General features: G+C 38.4%; 1 protein-coding gene across 2 annotated transcripts in view; it reads left to right on the plus strand.

Annotated features, from left to right (window-relative positions):
* Positions 1-553: 553 nt before the first annotated feature.
* Positions 554-14,400, plus strand: part of ercc6l2 (excision repair cross-complementation group 6-like 2) — a 30,149-nt gene continuing 16,302 nt past the window's right edge. Inside the window, exons 1-4 of one of the 2 annotated variants that reach the window (XM_052094024.1) lie at positions 554-642; positions 11,397-11,779; positions 11,863-11,979; positions 12,091-12,284. In XM_052094024.1, the coding sequence (XP_051949984.1) occupies positions 621-642; positions 11,397-11,779; positions 11,863-11,979; positions 12,091-12,284 (716 nt within the window). In that variant the 5' untranslated portion in view covers positions 554-620. Of the gene's footprint in view, positions 643-10,815; positions 10,996-11,396; positions 11,780-11,862; positions 11,980-12,090; positions 12,285-14,400 lie in introns of those variants that run through there. The other variant, XM_052094025.1, reaches the window with a different exon arrangement.

Raw genomic sequence — 14,400 nt, forward strand, 5'->3', positions numbered from 1 at the left:
TTTTTTTTGGTATTTATATGAGCATAAATTCATTTATAATGTTAGAGAGAATAATTCCCCTGCACTGAAGTAAAAATTGTGTAACCAGTGACCACTACGTGCCAGGGATGTGGACATTGGGTTCTGCTGAGCTGGTACTTTTCAGATAGCCTTTGTTGTTGTGTTCAGTTATGCATAGCTGTTGGTCTAAGGAATGTTTAACTGCAAGTATGAATAGGGAATTCCTATCAACTGTATCAGACTAATCCATGAGGACAAAAATGCCAACATCAGCAGGTTTTGCACTGAGGTCTTGAGTTTTTGTTTGTTTATCAAATCAGGCTCAGGCCAGTAAGAGGCCCATCGAGACTATTGATGATGGCGGATAAAGGACAGGGAGAGTTATATTGGATGCTTGATGTGTTTATTGTAGCCCAAGTCAACAAACAAAAGGCCCCCTCTATGGGGTCCCAGCATAATGAGGACTGGTTCAGTTGTAAATATGTTTTTTTCTCTCCATCCAGTCATTCCATCTCAATGCAGAACAAAAGAGACCAACCCATCCAATTCAGGTCACCCCTGAATTTGGCGATGTAGCTCACTGAGCTAAATCTTTGCGTGACAGTTGCTGTCTCAAGAGGATGCCAACCCACAATGAGAATGGTGATAAAAATGGATGTATTTTGCAATGTAAATCTCTGTAATGTGTTTGTAATGTTTCTGTATGTAACTTTGGCTTCTGTGTCTTTCCATAATGGACCCCACTTCAAGATGGTCATTGAGTGCTTTTCAAGTGTGCGCGTGTGGTTGTATAATTGCCTGAGAGAGAGACAAAGAAAGAGGGATAAAGGGGCTGGATTTTGCTTGAGTAGCTTGGAGAATGTTCAAGTATTGTACAACTACATTGAAAAGCATGGCAGCACTCTATTTATCCCTGTCTTGGATGTGGGCAATAGTTTTGAATGAGAGTTTTCAAAAATAATTTCTCTATGTGCACTGTTGACATGTCGACAGTTTTCTGTTACATTTAGATACAAATGAGTTGGGAAAAAAAGAGAGAAAAGAGAAGCCCTTTCCACCCTAAATGCATTAGTCTCTAGGCAATGTGACATTTTAAATTAACAGTGAGAGTAAATAGCTGACAGAATGCAGCACAATTTGCCAAAGTGTGGTCCAAAGAAATCAAAAAATGTCTATGTTCTCTTTCCAGCAATCTAGAATTATATGTTCAAGCATGAAGGGCTGGCGAATTTCACCACAAATCAGCCGTTTATGTCGAACTCGAGACATGCACGAAGTTTACATAAAAAATTTAATTGTGTGCATCCTCAATGTTTTAATAGTTTGCCGCCTTAGACTGCCACAGATCCTGACAAATTTGTGTGGAAAAGAAGACTGATTCCTTGTGGATGGGGGACAGGAAAAAAATTACAGTTCTATCAGGCACCTCATTCAGACTGTTTGAAAGATTCAGTGGTGTGTCTATGATGTTGACCACACAAACAGAGACATGTGGAGAAATGACGCAAAACTTCTGGAATTCGCAAGAGACAGACCTCACACACAGCTGAAATTTCCAGCTGGAGAGAAACTATATTTTGTAAATCTTAACTGTTGATATGAGGAAATGTATTGGTGGGGAACATGGGAGCAATAAGCATGAGAGCTTATTGTTTTTTTGTCGTGACTCCACAGATGAGCCACATAGACAAACATACAATTTGAGGCAGTTTAATTACGTGTAACTTGTAGTAGAGTGTGGTGGACTTTTTGGTTTTTCTTTGTCCAATATAAATTCATGTCCCATTTACATTTGCTTACACAGTTTTCAGGTTAAAGGAATGTTCTGGGTTCAGTTGACAGCATTTGTGGCATAATATTGATTACCACAAATCTAATTTTGGAAAAATGAAAATAACAATTTCAGTGAGGCACTTTAAGGAATATTCTGGATTCAGTACAAGTTAAGCTCAATCTACAGTTTTTGAAATGTGAAACTTCTAATTTTATTTAAGCACTAACATTAATTATTCTGTTAAAACTCATGTAGTATTTGAGCTGTAAAGTTTGTTTAGGGTCTCAGGGTTTGTTGACATTACATCGTCATGGAAACAAAGCTGTGAACTTTACTATTGGCTATAACTTTACACAGAAAGTTTAGTAAGCAATTTTTTTACAAAATTTTTGCATCTTTTTTTTTTTTTTATAAATGAGGGATGAGTTGAAATGATTACTGTAAGGCAGAGGCTATTTGCACTAAGTGCAAATAGAGATTGATGATATTTGCACCTCGGTGCAAGTTGTGGCAGATACTATTTAAACCCCTAATTTATACTAAAATACAGTACCGCTGCATTATGTTTATTTTGTTTAATAAGTGTCCCACAGACATCTAATCCTAACCTTCCCTTACAAAAATTAACCATGGTTTTACATAAATAACCATAGTATCACCATGGTATTTTGTGATAAATCATAGTAATCACAAAATCAAATATTGTTACTGTATAAACACCATCAAACCTTGGTCGTCAACACGAAAAAAAGGACATAATGTATATAACGTTATTGTAATCCACGCCACTGCAACGACACTGAGGGTGGCAGTTTGTCATACATTTTTGTTTCAACTAGACTATTGGAGTGTAAATATCTAAAAATAGGTGCTATTTACACCAAGAACAAAAACTCACTCTGTTATTTGATTATTTTTGTTTTGAACTTGGAACATTCCTCTACAGGCTTAAGGAACACCATTTACAATCAACTAATGCTATTCTATTTTTGTATGTTTATGTTAACATACTGTATATTAAACCGAGTTACATCAACATTTGTGCAGTTTAAAACATTTTTTTTCGTTAATTGCTTCAGAAATTATAATTACAAATTAAGGGTGTATAGCAAACACAGAAGTTCTTACAGTAACTCTGTTTTATTTCTCTTTAAACTCTCACTGAAATAGCCATGATAAAGCATTATAATGAGGTGTTGATTTAGTTAAGATGGCTAGAGGAAGACACATCCAGTGTCTATTTGACAACAGAGATAGTACACATTCTTCCAACATGAATAATTGCAAGCTAATACACGAATAAAAACAATAACAACAGCAAAACCCATTCATATATTTCATGTCCGTAATCAAGGCTTGAAACTGTCATGTTTGGCTCGGTTGTAATTGGTTTTGGCTTTCGTAGCCTGAGTGACTCATGGGAGAATGTCTGTGAAACATAGATGGAGCATTTCCTAAGCTCAGGAGAAGAGGACAAATCTCCTATTCAGCATCTGCAGTGATGGGGAACTGCGGCAGTCTCTCCTGCCTGCAATCTCACACTACTAAGGAAAAATGCCCTTCACACTATATGCTATGGGATGCCATAATGTGTCTGGAGCTCAGAATTGCAACACTGTGGCCTATTGTAAGAAAGTTATATATGTTAGCTTTCCTAGATCAGATGACTTCATTGGAAATTATGTAAAACTTCATGTCACCGTCATGGAACGTTAAACCAATCGTATAAGGATTCAGGTTTCTGCAACCAGAGGTGAAAGTCATCCAAATATGGGCAGAGAGGATCGTTCATGCGATTTACATGTGACCACCTGGAGATGTTGCAAAGTACATGACACACACTAAATGATAGCTCAAATGACACAAAATGGAACTCAGTAAGATATCATTATTCATTCTTGCATGCGTTGGAGAGAGAGCATACCTATAGGCTTTGTTGTATTTGCATGTGTAATTAGTTTTTATGTACAATTATTCTATTTTTATTTTATGGTGAGGCATTGGACACTTGCAGATGTTTTTGGACTCTAGGATTGCACATTTTTGTAATGCTATAGATTTTGAGTTCTTTGTCGTATCAACACAAAATGTTACTCAGTTACAAGGTGACATGATTGGGAACATAACAAAAGCAGCTACAGGAGGGATGCCCGTCGTGGAGTCCTCGACACTGCCATCCACCCAGGGGAGCGCTGCTGCCATCCACCGGGGGAGGGAGTAGCCGGTGAACGTCCGCCGTCCGCGAGGCAAATGGGGACTGGACTCCCCGACCGCCTGGAGCGATGGAGCCGCTGCCAGGGGCGGAGGAGAGCCCTGCCATCCCCCAGAAATGTGGAGGGGTCAGAGGAAGACCGCTGTCCGCGAGGGGAGGAGGGAAGTGTTCCCCAACCGCCTGGAGCGGTAGAGCCGCTGCCAGGGGCGGAGGAGTGTCCCCACGAGTCGCCGAGAACGCGGAGGGGCGTTCTGACCGCTGGGGGTCGTGAGTCTGACTCTGGTCCGCCCGGGAAGAAGCAGCTGTCGTCCACCTGAAGGTGTGTACACACTGCCAGCGACTTTGTCGCTGCAGGTCGCCAGTGGCTGGCGGTGAAGTCGCTTGTGGGTGTTCCCACTACTGGTTGCCTAGTAACGTTTATAAATGACATTCACGGATGTCATTCCATTGCTGTTGACAGCGAATCTCTTTTCTTGCCACTAAAAACAAACATTTTGGAGGGAAAAGACTAAATATAAATGGAATCAGTACATAAAATGCTTTATATCAAAGATGAATGAGAAACAAGGCGTGCTGTTTGCCATAGCGTCTGTTTATCTGCGGCGAAAATGCAAATGCCGGTCTGTCTGGGTCCATAAAATCCCCGCGATCTCAGATACACCTTTCCACGCAGTATTTTTCTTAAAAATGTCCTTGTAAATGAGAAGAGACATATCATAGAGCACTGGAAAATTTCTAACAGCAAGAATTAGCCTTTCATCCATCTTTCCGTTACTGCAGGAGCTGAGAGAGAGAGAGAGAAGGATCACGTGAGCTCTCCCGTCATCTCTCCTATTGGCTGTCGCTTCCGTTAGTCGCTCCAAAGTTGAACTTTTCTGAAATTTGTCGCGTCGCTGGATACGCCAACATCTAGCGCCAACGGTCGCGACAGCTCGTGTCGCCGGAAGTCGCTGTGCTCTCATTGAAAATTAATGGTATTGAGTCGCTGTCGCGCGCGATGTCGCTGGCAGTGTGTACGCACCTTGAGAGGGTGGAGGAGTGATCGAGGACCATGCAACGGTGTATCGGAGAACCGGCGAGTAGGTTTTTTTTTTTCATCTCGCTCTCCTCTCTTTCTCTCACTGCTGCTCTGCGTTGGCCTTTTCCCTCTCGTTTAAATTTTTGTGTTTTTTTTTGGTATCTTTATTCCTGGGCAATATCAGTGGAAATTTTTTTCCTCATAAGATTTTATTTGTCTACTAGAAATGTAGTTTCATAAATGAGAAATATTCCATACAGTATTCAATCTAGTAGATTCTGTGGGTTCTTGTGGAGACAAGGAGGAAATGGGAAATGTGAATTCAACTCAAACAGGTAATCTTTTTTTTTTAACTCAAAAACATTATTTAAATGGAACACAGTCAGGGCTTGTGTATGCTAGCTCTCTCTCTCTCAGTCTCTAGTGTAGTTCCTCCTTATAATGCTCTCCCCATTGCTCACTGCAATCAGTAATTTCAGGAATTTTAAAGTCCCCAAAGGTTGGAGCCCGAGATGGCCGGGGATGGCCGGTGCTGTCAGCTCAGCCTCCGCTATGGTAGACTGCAAGAAAAAAATGGAACTTTCTGTTTTTGCTCTCTCAACACTGGGAATTTATAGGGCAGCTGTTGCAGATGTTCATATAAAGAAGCCCAAACACTCATGACAGACGGTTTACATAGCACTGAGCACTGACAGAACCACATTGGTCCATTTTGCCCTCTATGAATAAAGGTCTGCCCAAGATGGGTGGTAATGGTGAGGTCAGTCTGAATGAATGTATAACAGAGATATGGACCACCCGTGCACTCAACAACCATTAACCACTTTCTTTGACCTTAGGTAGCAGATTTGGTGGCTTCTCAGAAAAGAGGCAAGTTAGGAGCATGTCAAACAAAACTTTTCCAGTCATAGCCCATACTTTAGCCCCCAATGCAGGTCATGTTGTTGCTGTGGATGAAGTGCTAATTTGCCCAGGTCTGGTCTTGCAACCAGATGCTAGTTTTAATTACAACTGAAAATATATGAATTTGAAGATTTGGCTCTCACCATATGATTGATCAGGTGCATAGGCATAGTATTTCTGCAAACATTCATTCAGCTTTTGTCATAACTTAACATTAAGGGCTTATTTAAACTTTTTTTTTGTTTTTTTGATTTGCCAGTTCTTACTTTGGGATGTTACCCCACTCTTCCACCAAGGCACTTGCAAGTTCCTGGATGTTTCTGGGTGAAATGGCCCTAGCCCTCACCCTCAGATCCAACAGGTCCCAGAAGTGCTCAATGGGATTGAGATCCAGACTCTTCGCTGGCCATGGCAGAACACTGACATTCCAGTCTTGCAGGAAATCATGCACAAATCATGCACCATCCATTTTTGATGACAATGACTGAAAATGCACAAGGCTGCTCTTTTTCTGTATGGCATTTATACATTTCCACAGTACAAAGTCACACATTCCTTTATGTGAGATTAGGATTGCAAGAGATTGGACAGGATTCACATTTCTGCTTTGACTTTTGGTCTGTCAACAAATTACTGTGTCATTGCGATTCAAAAAGAAAAAACACAAAACTATTTTATAGCACAAAGGAAAAACATACTATGTTAACATAGAAAAGGTTACCATAGGAAACTCTTCTTAGAGAGTTCTTTACAATCAGAATGGTATGGGAACCTGATGTTCCAGTCTGTTGGGCCATAGATTCTCATCTACATTACAGCTGATATCCTCTCTTGTGATGTGTTTGAGCGATGGAAACTCACATTATCCCAAAGTACCACATACTTTGGTAACTCATCATGAACCTGACCTCCCTCATTAGCAGGTATGAGATCCCTGTATAGAGTGTTTAAGAACGTGAGGAGACACTGTGTGTTGTATGGCCCTATAAGGAGGATACGTGTTACCACGCCATTCTTTGACACACATAGTGATGTTTCCTCCCTTTTGGCCTGGTACATCCACAGTAGCTTTGTGTCCAATGTCCAATGCTCCTTCACTCTGTCACCATTCCTTTCAAATGGTACATGGTACAGCTGTTTCATGCTCATATGATTTCTTTTCAGCACCCTGTCGATGGTTGAGATGCTAACAGATTGGATGTTTACAAAGACATTGTTGTCTTCTATAATGGCACTCTGAATCTTCCTTAGTCTAATGGCATTATTTTCTCTGACCATGGTGCAAATAGCCTTCTGCTGTTGAGGTGTGAAAAGGGTCCCTCTCCGACCCTTGTGATGTAGTCTTGCAGTTCTATGTGGGAAAATACAGTGATGCCAAACACAAGATTGAGGAAGATTGCAGTGTATTAAAGTATGTAGTATTACAGTGCAGTGCACATTCTTGGATTACAAACCTGTTCTGTCTGCGAAATGTTTGAATGATTGAGGACACGGTTGTTCTCCAAACATTCGACTGCACCCTTCGACCAGCATCAGTCATCGTAAGGCCATGATTGAGAACATGGTCCACAAGAGTTACCCTTATTTCATCGGAAACACGCCTGTCTCCTCGGCCTCTTCTACCACTTCCTCTGTTATGCCTGCCTACACTTCCACCACGCATCCTCAGTCCTTTTCTTCCCAGCTGTTAACCCTGTTTGTTTTATTGTTGTCCTTCCATTGTTAGAAATTGTAACTCTGTTTTGTGCTCTGTCTATATATACTTGCTAATTGAGGGTTCATGAGATGCACCTCTGAGCTATTTTAGAGAACTGGTTAATCATTGGTTGATATAATGCTTCACACTTCCCCTTCAATAGTGAAAGTCAAGATTCACATGATGCATTTACAAAAAAGTCTAATAGAATTGTTTAGAAAATATGCTTGAAATATTATGTCAACAGGTTCAACCATTTTGGGTTTAGTGACTTGTGCAAAGAACTAATGCCTTGATGCTTTGGTGGTAAGACTATTCAACAGAGAACCAGTATAATATATTTAGATTAGCATGACATAAGCAATTGATAATGTAGGAAACAGCAGACAATTGTACATAACCAATTGGATGAATATACAAAAGTATTGGCAATGTCTTCAAAAGAAAGAGAAATTGCTTTTATGGTGTGCACAAGTGATTAGATGATGTGGAGGTTGAACGAGTAGTTTTGAGAATTTCAGTTTTGATCTAAGAAATGTACCAAAGTATTAAACTAAATATTAAATTAATATTTTATAGATCACTGATTCACATTTTGAATTAAAATAAAAATGAAATTATTAATGATATATTATTGTTATAATAATAGTAAATGAATATTCTGGGTTTAATACAAGTTAAGTTCAATTGACAGCATTTGTGGCATAATTTCGACTCCTCTCTTCTTTACTTTAAAAAAGCAATAATCGAGGTTACAGTGAGGTACTTACAATGGAAGTGAAAGGGCAAATTTTTGGAGGGTTTAAAGGCAGAAAGCTTATAATTTTTAAAAGCACTTGCATTAATTCTTCTGTTAAAACATATATTATTTGAGCTGTAAATTTGTATTCATAATTTTTATAGTCATTTAGGATTGGCATTACATTGTCAGGACAACAAAGTTGTAAAGTTTGATATAATTTTACACAGAAGTTTTTTTTTAATCGCACTAAAATCATGTTCACTTCCATTGTAAATGCCTCACTGGAACCCAGAGTTTTGCTTCTTCTTTTTATTTAAAGAAAGAAAAGGTCAATCAATATTAATCTACAAATGCTGTCAAGCTTAACTTGCACTGAACCCGGAATATTCCTCAAACTAAATATCATCATTTTTAACTAAACAATAAATTATAGTAATGTCAAAATCAATAAATTTTCTTTATTAAATATAAATATTTTATTTTATTTTAACCTTCACATATTTCTCTTTCTCTCCAGATGTACAGATTGTATGTAAAGTGCTGTTCTCACAACACAGATAGGTATATAAACGTGCTCCTCTGGAAGTAAGAGAAATGCCTTTAGACATAAGAGGCCTCCAACTGAAAATGGTTTATTGGACATCAATAAAAGGTCATCATAATACTCATCTGGAAAATAATGTTTTGAAGGAGTGCTGGGAGTATTAATATAAACAATGAAATAGCTTTGATGGGTAGCAATTAATCAGGCTGATGACAAATGTTGATACTAGCCCAACAGTGACTGTACATGTAACACCCCCTTGGCATTTTCCTATGCCATTAGCTGACTTCCAGCTCCTGGACAAAATCAATGATAAACATAGGAATGTTCCTAAAGATGTAGCTGTTCATCAGTATTTGGATCAGAAATATTATTAAATTATGCAAATATACACAGACGGTTCGAAAGATCCTGATACTGGTCGTACAGCAGCAGCAGTTTACATTCCATATTTTAAGTACAGAATTGCAAAAAGGACATCTGATCATTTATCAGTTTATGAAACAGAATTAATAGCTTTGGCTCTTCAGTGGGTTAAAGAAATCTGCCCTCAAAATATAGTAGTATGCTCTGATTCATATTCAGTGCTAACAAGTTTAAGAAGTGGGGTTTCCTCGACACCTCATCTAGGCAAGATAATCTATTTGAAATTCTTCCGGGTCGGTTTAGGATACGTCAGTCACAAATAATAGTTTCTTTCTTGTGGGTACCAGCTCATGTGAGTGTGGAGGGTAATGAGGAGGTGGATGGTATGGTTAAGCAGGCTCTGAAACATTCTAAAATAGAGGTTAATATCCCATTCAGAAGTTAAAGGAGTGGTAAGAGGGATTTGGCAAGATAAATGCAATAAGGAAGTTAAGGGACGACATACACTATTCAAAGCCAAGTTGGATATGAGAGGATTACATATGAAATAGAAGGGATGACACGTTATTATCAAGACTCTGGATTGGACACTCTGCTCTCAATCAATCATTGTATTACATTGGCAGGGTTGGAAGTATAAAGAGAATACGTATTTAAAATACACAAAAAATACATAAAAATTCACTACAGTTACAATTTACAGTTGAACATCTGCTGTTAAATTGTGTTGCATATGATAGAGAAAGATTTCCAGATAATAGAAGAATTAAAGTCAATGGGAATTAAAGTGAGTCTATTCAGAATCTGCTGTATAATTCTTCAAAAGTGTATAATGCTCTTTTAATTTATCTTACCGTTTTTGTCAGTCGCTTTGGCTCATTTTTTTGAAACAGTCTTAACATTCTCTAAACTGTAAGTGCAACTGTCACAGCTGTTTTATGGCACATCACAACTCTATTGCATGTCTGCAAAATGTAGTAACTCACCAAAACATTTAATTCATGCTTCAAAACTTTTGATTGTGTCAGTAAATTTTCCAATGCCGCCAAAATGTAAAGTTTTTTTTTTGTGTGTTAGCATTTCTGGTGAAAATGTTTAGATGTTTTTTCACCATGGCAGTCAACCCTGATGAAAGAATGTTTAGAAGTTGTGAAGAGTATGACAGTTTCACTGAGAATCAACACATCAGTTCTGATCAGCAAGCCATGTGCGTTAAGTAATTGTTATTTAGTTACTTACTCTTTTGTTCACATTTGGCCAAAAAATACATTTAGCTTAAATGAATAAGACATTCAAATCTGTTGTGAAAAATAAATTTACTGTACAGAGATTTGAACTTGTTGTTTTGAAAATAATAATAATAATTCTCCTTTGAGATTTAAGCCAAAGCGATTGAGAAAAACTGTAAGAAAATGTGTATTGTAGGATTTAGTTGATAGGATGTTATTTTCCCTTACGTCAATGCTCCACACTCCAAACCAGTAGGTGGCGGAAATGCACCAATATATGGTTTGCCGACCGCCATAAACCCGGAAGAAGAAACTATCCTCTGGGAAGAGGCGCTACATGCAGGATGTTGCTAAGTTAAAGTAAATAAAGACAGATATATCAATAATGCAGAGAGATAAATATATATGTGTATTCCGCAGTCCAACAGACGACTCCGTAGGTTACATCAGAGCAATCAGAAATCCTCGATTACCCCAGAAACTGCATCAAGACAGAAATAACATGATAATGGTAAGACAAACCGACTTGCCAATGTGTAACTAACGCTTAAACTCGGGGAAAGCAGTTCATATGATCGCAACAAGCAAGATTTACGTTTGTTTCAAAATACTTCACGTTATACCTGTTTAAAGAACTTGTTGATTTGATTCGTGTGAGAGGAAACATTTGTTTCAATTGACAGTTAACTACTCTTCGAAACTATCATTAATAGATAATGAACTTTAGCATTTTGCTGAAATGTTACCTCTGTTACGCAAAAGTCTTGTAAGATTTAAAGGAACATGAGGACTTCAGTCTAATTCAGTGATCAGATGAAGTTTTGCCTGTGTTTCAGAATTCCCTCAACCATGCTCTCCATGTCAAACTATTAAAATTTAAATCAAATTTATTTTGTCATCCCCTTTTTGCAGGTATGACTTATAACTGCTCCCACTATGGGAACAAAAAGGACTTATTCTTTCATGCTGCTCCAAATGGGACACCTGTCACAACTAAAGCCATTATTTCGATAGCCTCCTGTATTATCCCTCTTGTGTTGGTGGAGATGGAAGAGGATGCAAGAACATCGGTTCCCCAGTTTGAGGACGAAAGGCCATTGTTTCACAGTAATCAGAGACCCCCGGGTTCCTCAGAGCCATTTGTGCTGTCAGGAAGTGATGTGAGGGTTCCATACACCATCAATCGATATTTGCGAGACTACCAGCGACAAGGCATTACATTTATCTATCATAACTATGCTAAATCCAGAGGATGCATTTTGGGGGATGATATGGGCCTTGGAAAGACCGTTCAGGTAAATGCACACAGATCAATGCATTATAGTGCATAGTGCAAACCCAGCTACAAGGTAAGACCATTCATATTTGTCTCTGTTAGGTCATTGGCTTTCTGGCTGCAGTTTTGCAGAAAACAGGTACATGGAATGATGTAGAGAACAATAGGCCACAGTTTCTGCTTTCACAAAAAACATCAGAACAGGCCAAAATTCAGAAGGTATTCAAAATTTTTGTTCTTTTTGATATTGAATGTGAGGGACATTATTTTACTATTGCATAACTTCCACATTCATAAGACTACATTAATAGTGTTTTGTTCTTTTAATAGGTTTTCCTCATTGTGGCTCCACTATCTGTCCTATACAACTGGAAAGATGAGTTGGATACCTGGGGTTATTTCAGAGTGGTGGTTGTGCACGGTGTGAGGAAGGATGAAGAACTGGCACGTGTGCAAAGAGGAAGATGTGAGGTTGCTCTTACCACTTATGAGACCTTCAGACTCTGTCTTGAGCAGTTCAACAGGTACTCTACTATAGAGTTTGCTATATAATGTTAAAGCAATGTTTACTTTCTGGTCATTAGTTTGGCATTTTGAAATGATTAATTAAAACATATTGAACCATACTGAATTGGTCTAGACTAGAATGTTCATCTGCACTGGTTATGAAAATTGTATCCAGCTTTTCCTATTGTTATTTAGCAACGTATAACTTACTGTATATCATTATTTCACTTTTAATGTGTGGTATTTGTAAATCAAAACCATATTAAAATAGTTGTTTCTGTTCATACTGAACATAAATATCCATAATATGAAGAAAATTGTTGGTGTTGTTTTGGGGGGGAATGCTTTCTTTTTCAACCTTACATTGGGATTGCATGCAGTTAAATGGATAGATCACCCTAAAATGATCATTTACTCACACTCATGGCATTCCAGATGTGTATGATTTTCTTTCTTCTGCAGATCTCAAAGATTTTTAGAAGAATATTTCAGCTCTGTAGGTCCTCACAATACAAGTGAATGAATACCAAAATTTGGAAACCCCAAAAAGCAAATAAAGACAGCATAAATGTAATCCATAAGCAGTGACGTGCGGTGATGTCTTAAAGAGGCTAGGCACTGAGTTATGAAAGCCAGATTACCTGATTTATTGTTTAAGCTAATAATACGTAATAACAGTGAACGTTACGCACAAGCGCGGCATATCAAGAAATGTACAAATCAGGATGTATATCATGTAGCCTACTCTCTCTCTCTCTCTCTCTCTCTCTCTCTCTCTCTCTCTCTCTCTCTCTACACACACACACACACACACACACACACACACACACACAAGTGCGTAAACAGTGAACGTTACGCATTTATCAGATCCTTCAAAACCTCTCGGTTTTCCTTTACCTTTTCATTGCGGTAGGTTATATTCAGCTTCCATTTCTCGTCAAGTGCAGGGTCGATCCGAGATTTTCCAAAGGTTTTCAGTGTAATTTGACACTGGATGTGAGCTGACGACTTTTCATGCTTGGTTAAAGCTGCGGGCAGGTTGTTCAAATCACAATATCCCGCCAAACAGTCCAAACAGTCTGACTGGTTGAAAAAAACAGGCAGGGATAGCAGTACAGCCGCTGATTGTTAGCACAGCCACATAGCCAATCTTTTCTTACATACCAATCAGTTTGAAATGATCGGATAATTTTTGGGCCCTTTTGCTGTACTAGTCCATCTAAGGCTGACGTAGACCTCCCTCTTGCAATTAACTCCTATTTGGAATTAAAATCGAGCTTGGAAAAATTTCTTAATTCCGTGATTACGGCCGGTCCTGTCATTTTGATTTTGAATTTGGCGGGGATTAGGCATGTACGCTAGCTGTGGTGTAATGACGTTAGCTACGCAAATGTCCAGGAATATCTCGATTTTAATTGGTCCATGTCTGATACTTAATGGAGATGATTACGGGCATTACATATTTACGTCAAAAGGCACAGCAGATTTGTGCTTTTTGCCGTACATGTTAAAGAATACAGGATCGAAGTGCGCATGCGCAACATGGGTTTTCTGCTTGTCATCTTCAATGAATGGACCGTAAAAACACTGCTTATTCTACCATTTGTTTTTAGTTGATTATGCGTAACTGCTACATTTGTCATCATAACGTCTAAACAATTGGAATAACACACATGTTGCATATATAAATCACAAGAATAAAAAGTAAAAATACAAATACAAGTTTATTATTTAATAAACATTTTATTTTTGAATTTTGGCAGGGTAGGCAGTGCCTAGTTTGCCTACCCAGACCACACGTCAGTGTCCATAAGACTCCAGAGGTTTGGTTCGGTGTGGGTGAGAAACAGATCAATATTTAAGTCAATTTGATATTTACTATCATTTGCATTCTTCTTGCATATCGCCACCTACTGGGCAGGGAGGAGAATATGCTAATTTAAAGGATAAAAAACCCTTTAAAGGCCTAGTTCACCCAATAAGGAAAATTCATCAATAATTTACTTAACCTCATTTGATTTTAAACCTGTACAGTATAACTTCCGTTCTTCAGTAGATCACAATAGGAGTTGGTAGGCAGAATTCTAGTATCAGTCACCATTCATTTTCATGGATAAAAGATGCAATAAAAGT

The sequence above is a fragment of the Xyrauchen texanus genome, chromosome 27 (assembly GCF_025860055.1).
Source record: "Xyrauchen texanus isolate HMW12.3.18 chromosome 27, RBS_HiC_50CHRs, whole genome shotgun sequence".
Classification (NCBI taxonomy): domain Eukaryota; kingdom Metazoa; phylum Chordata; class Actinopteri; order Cypriniformes; family Catostomidae; genus Xyrauchen; species Xyrauchen texanus.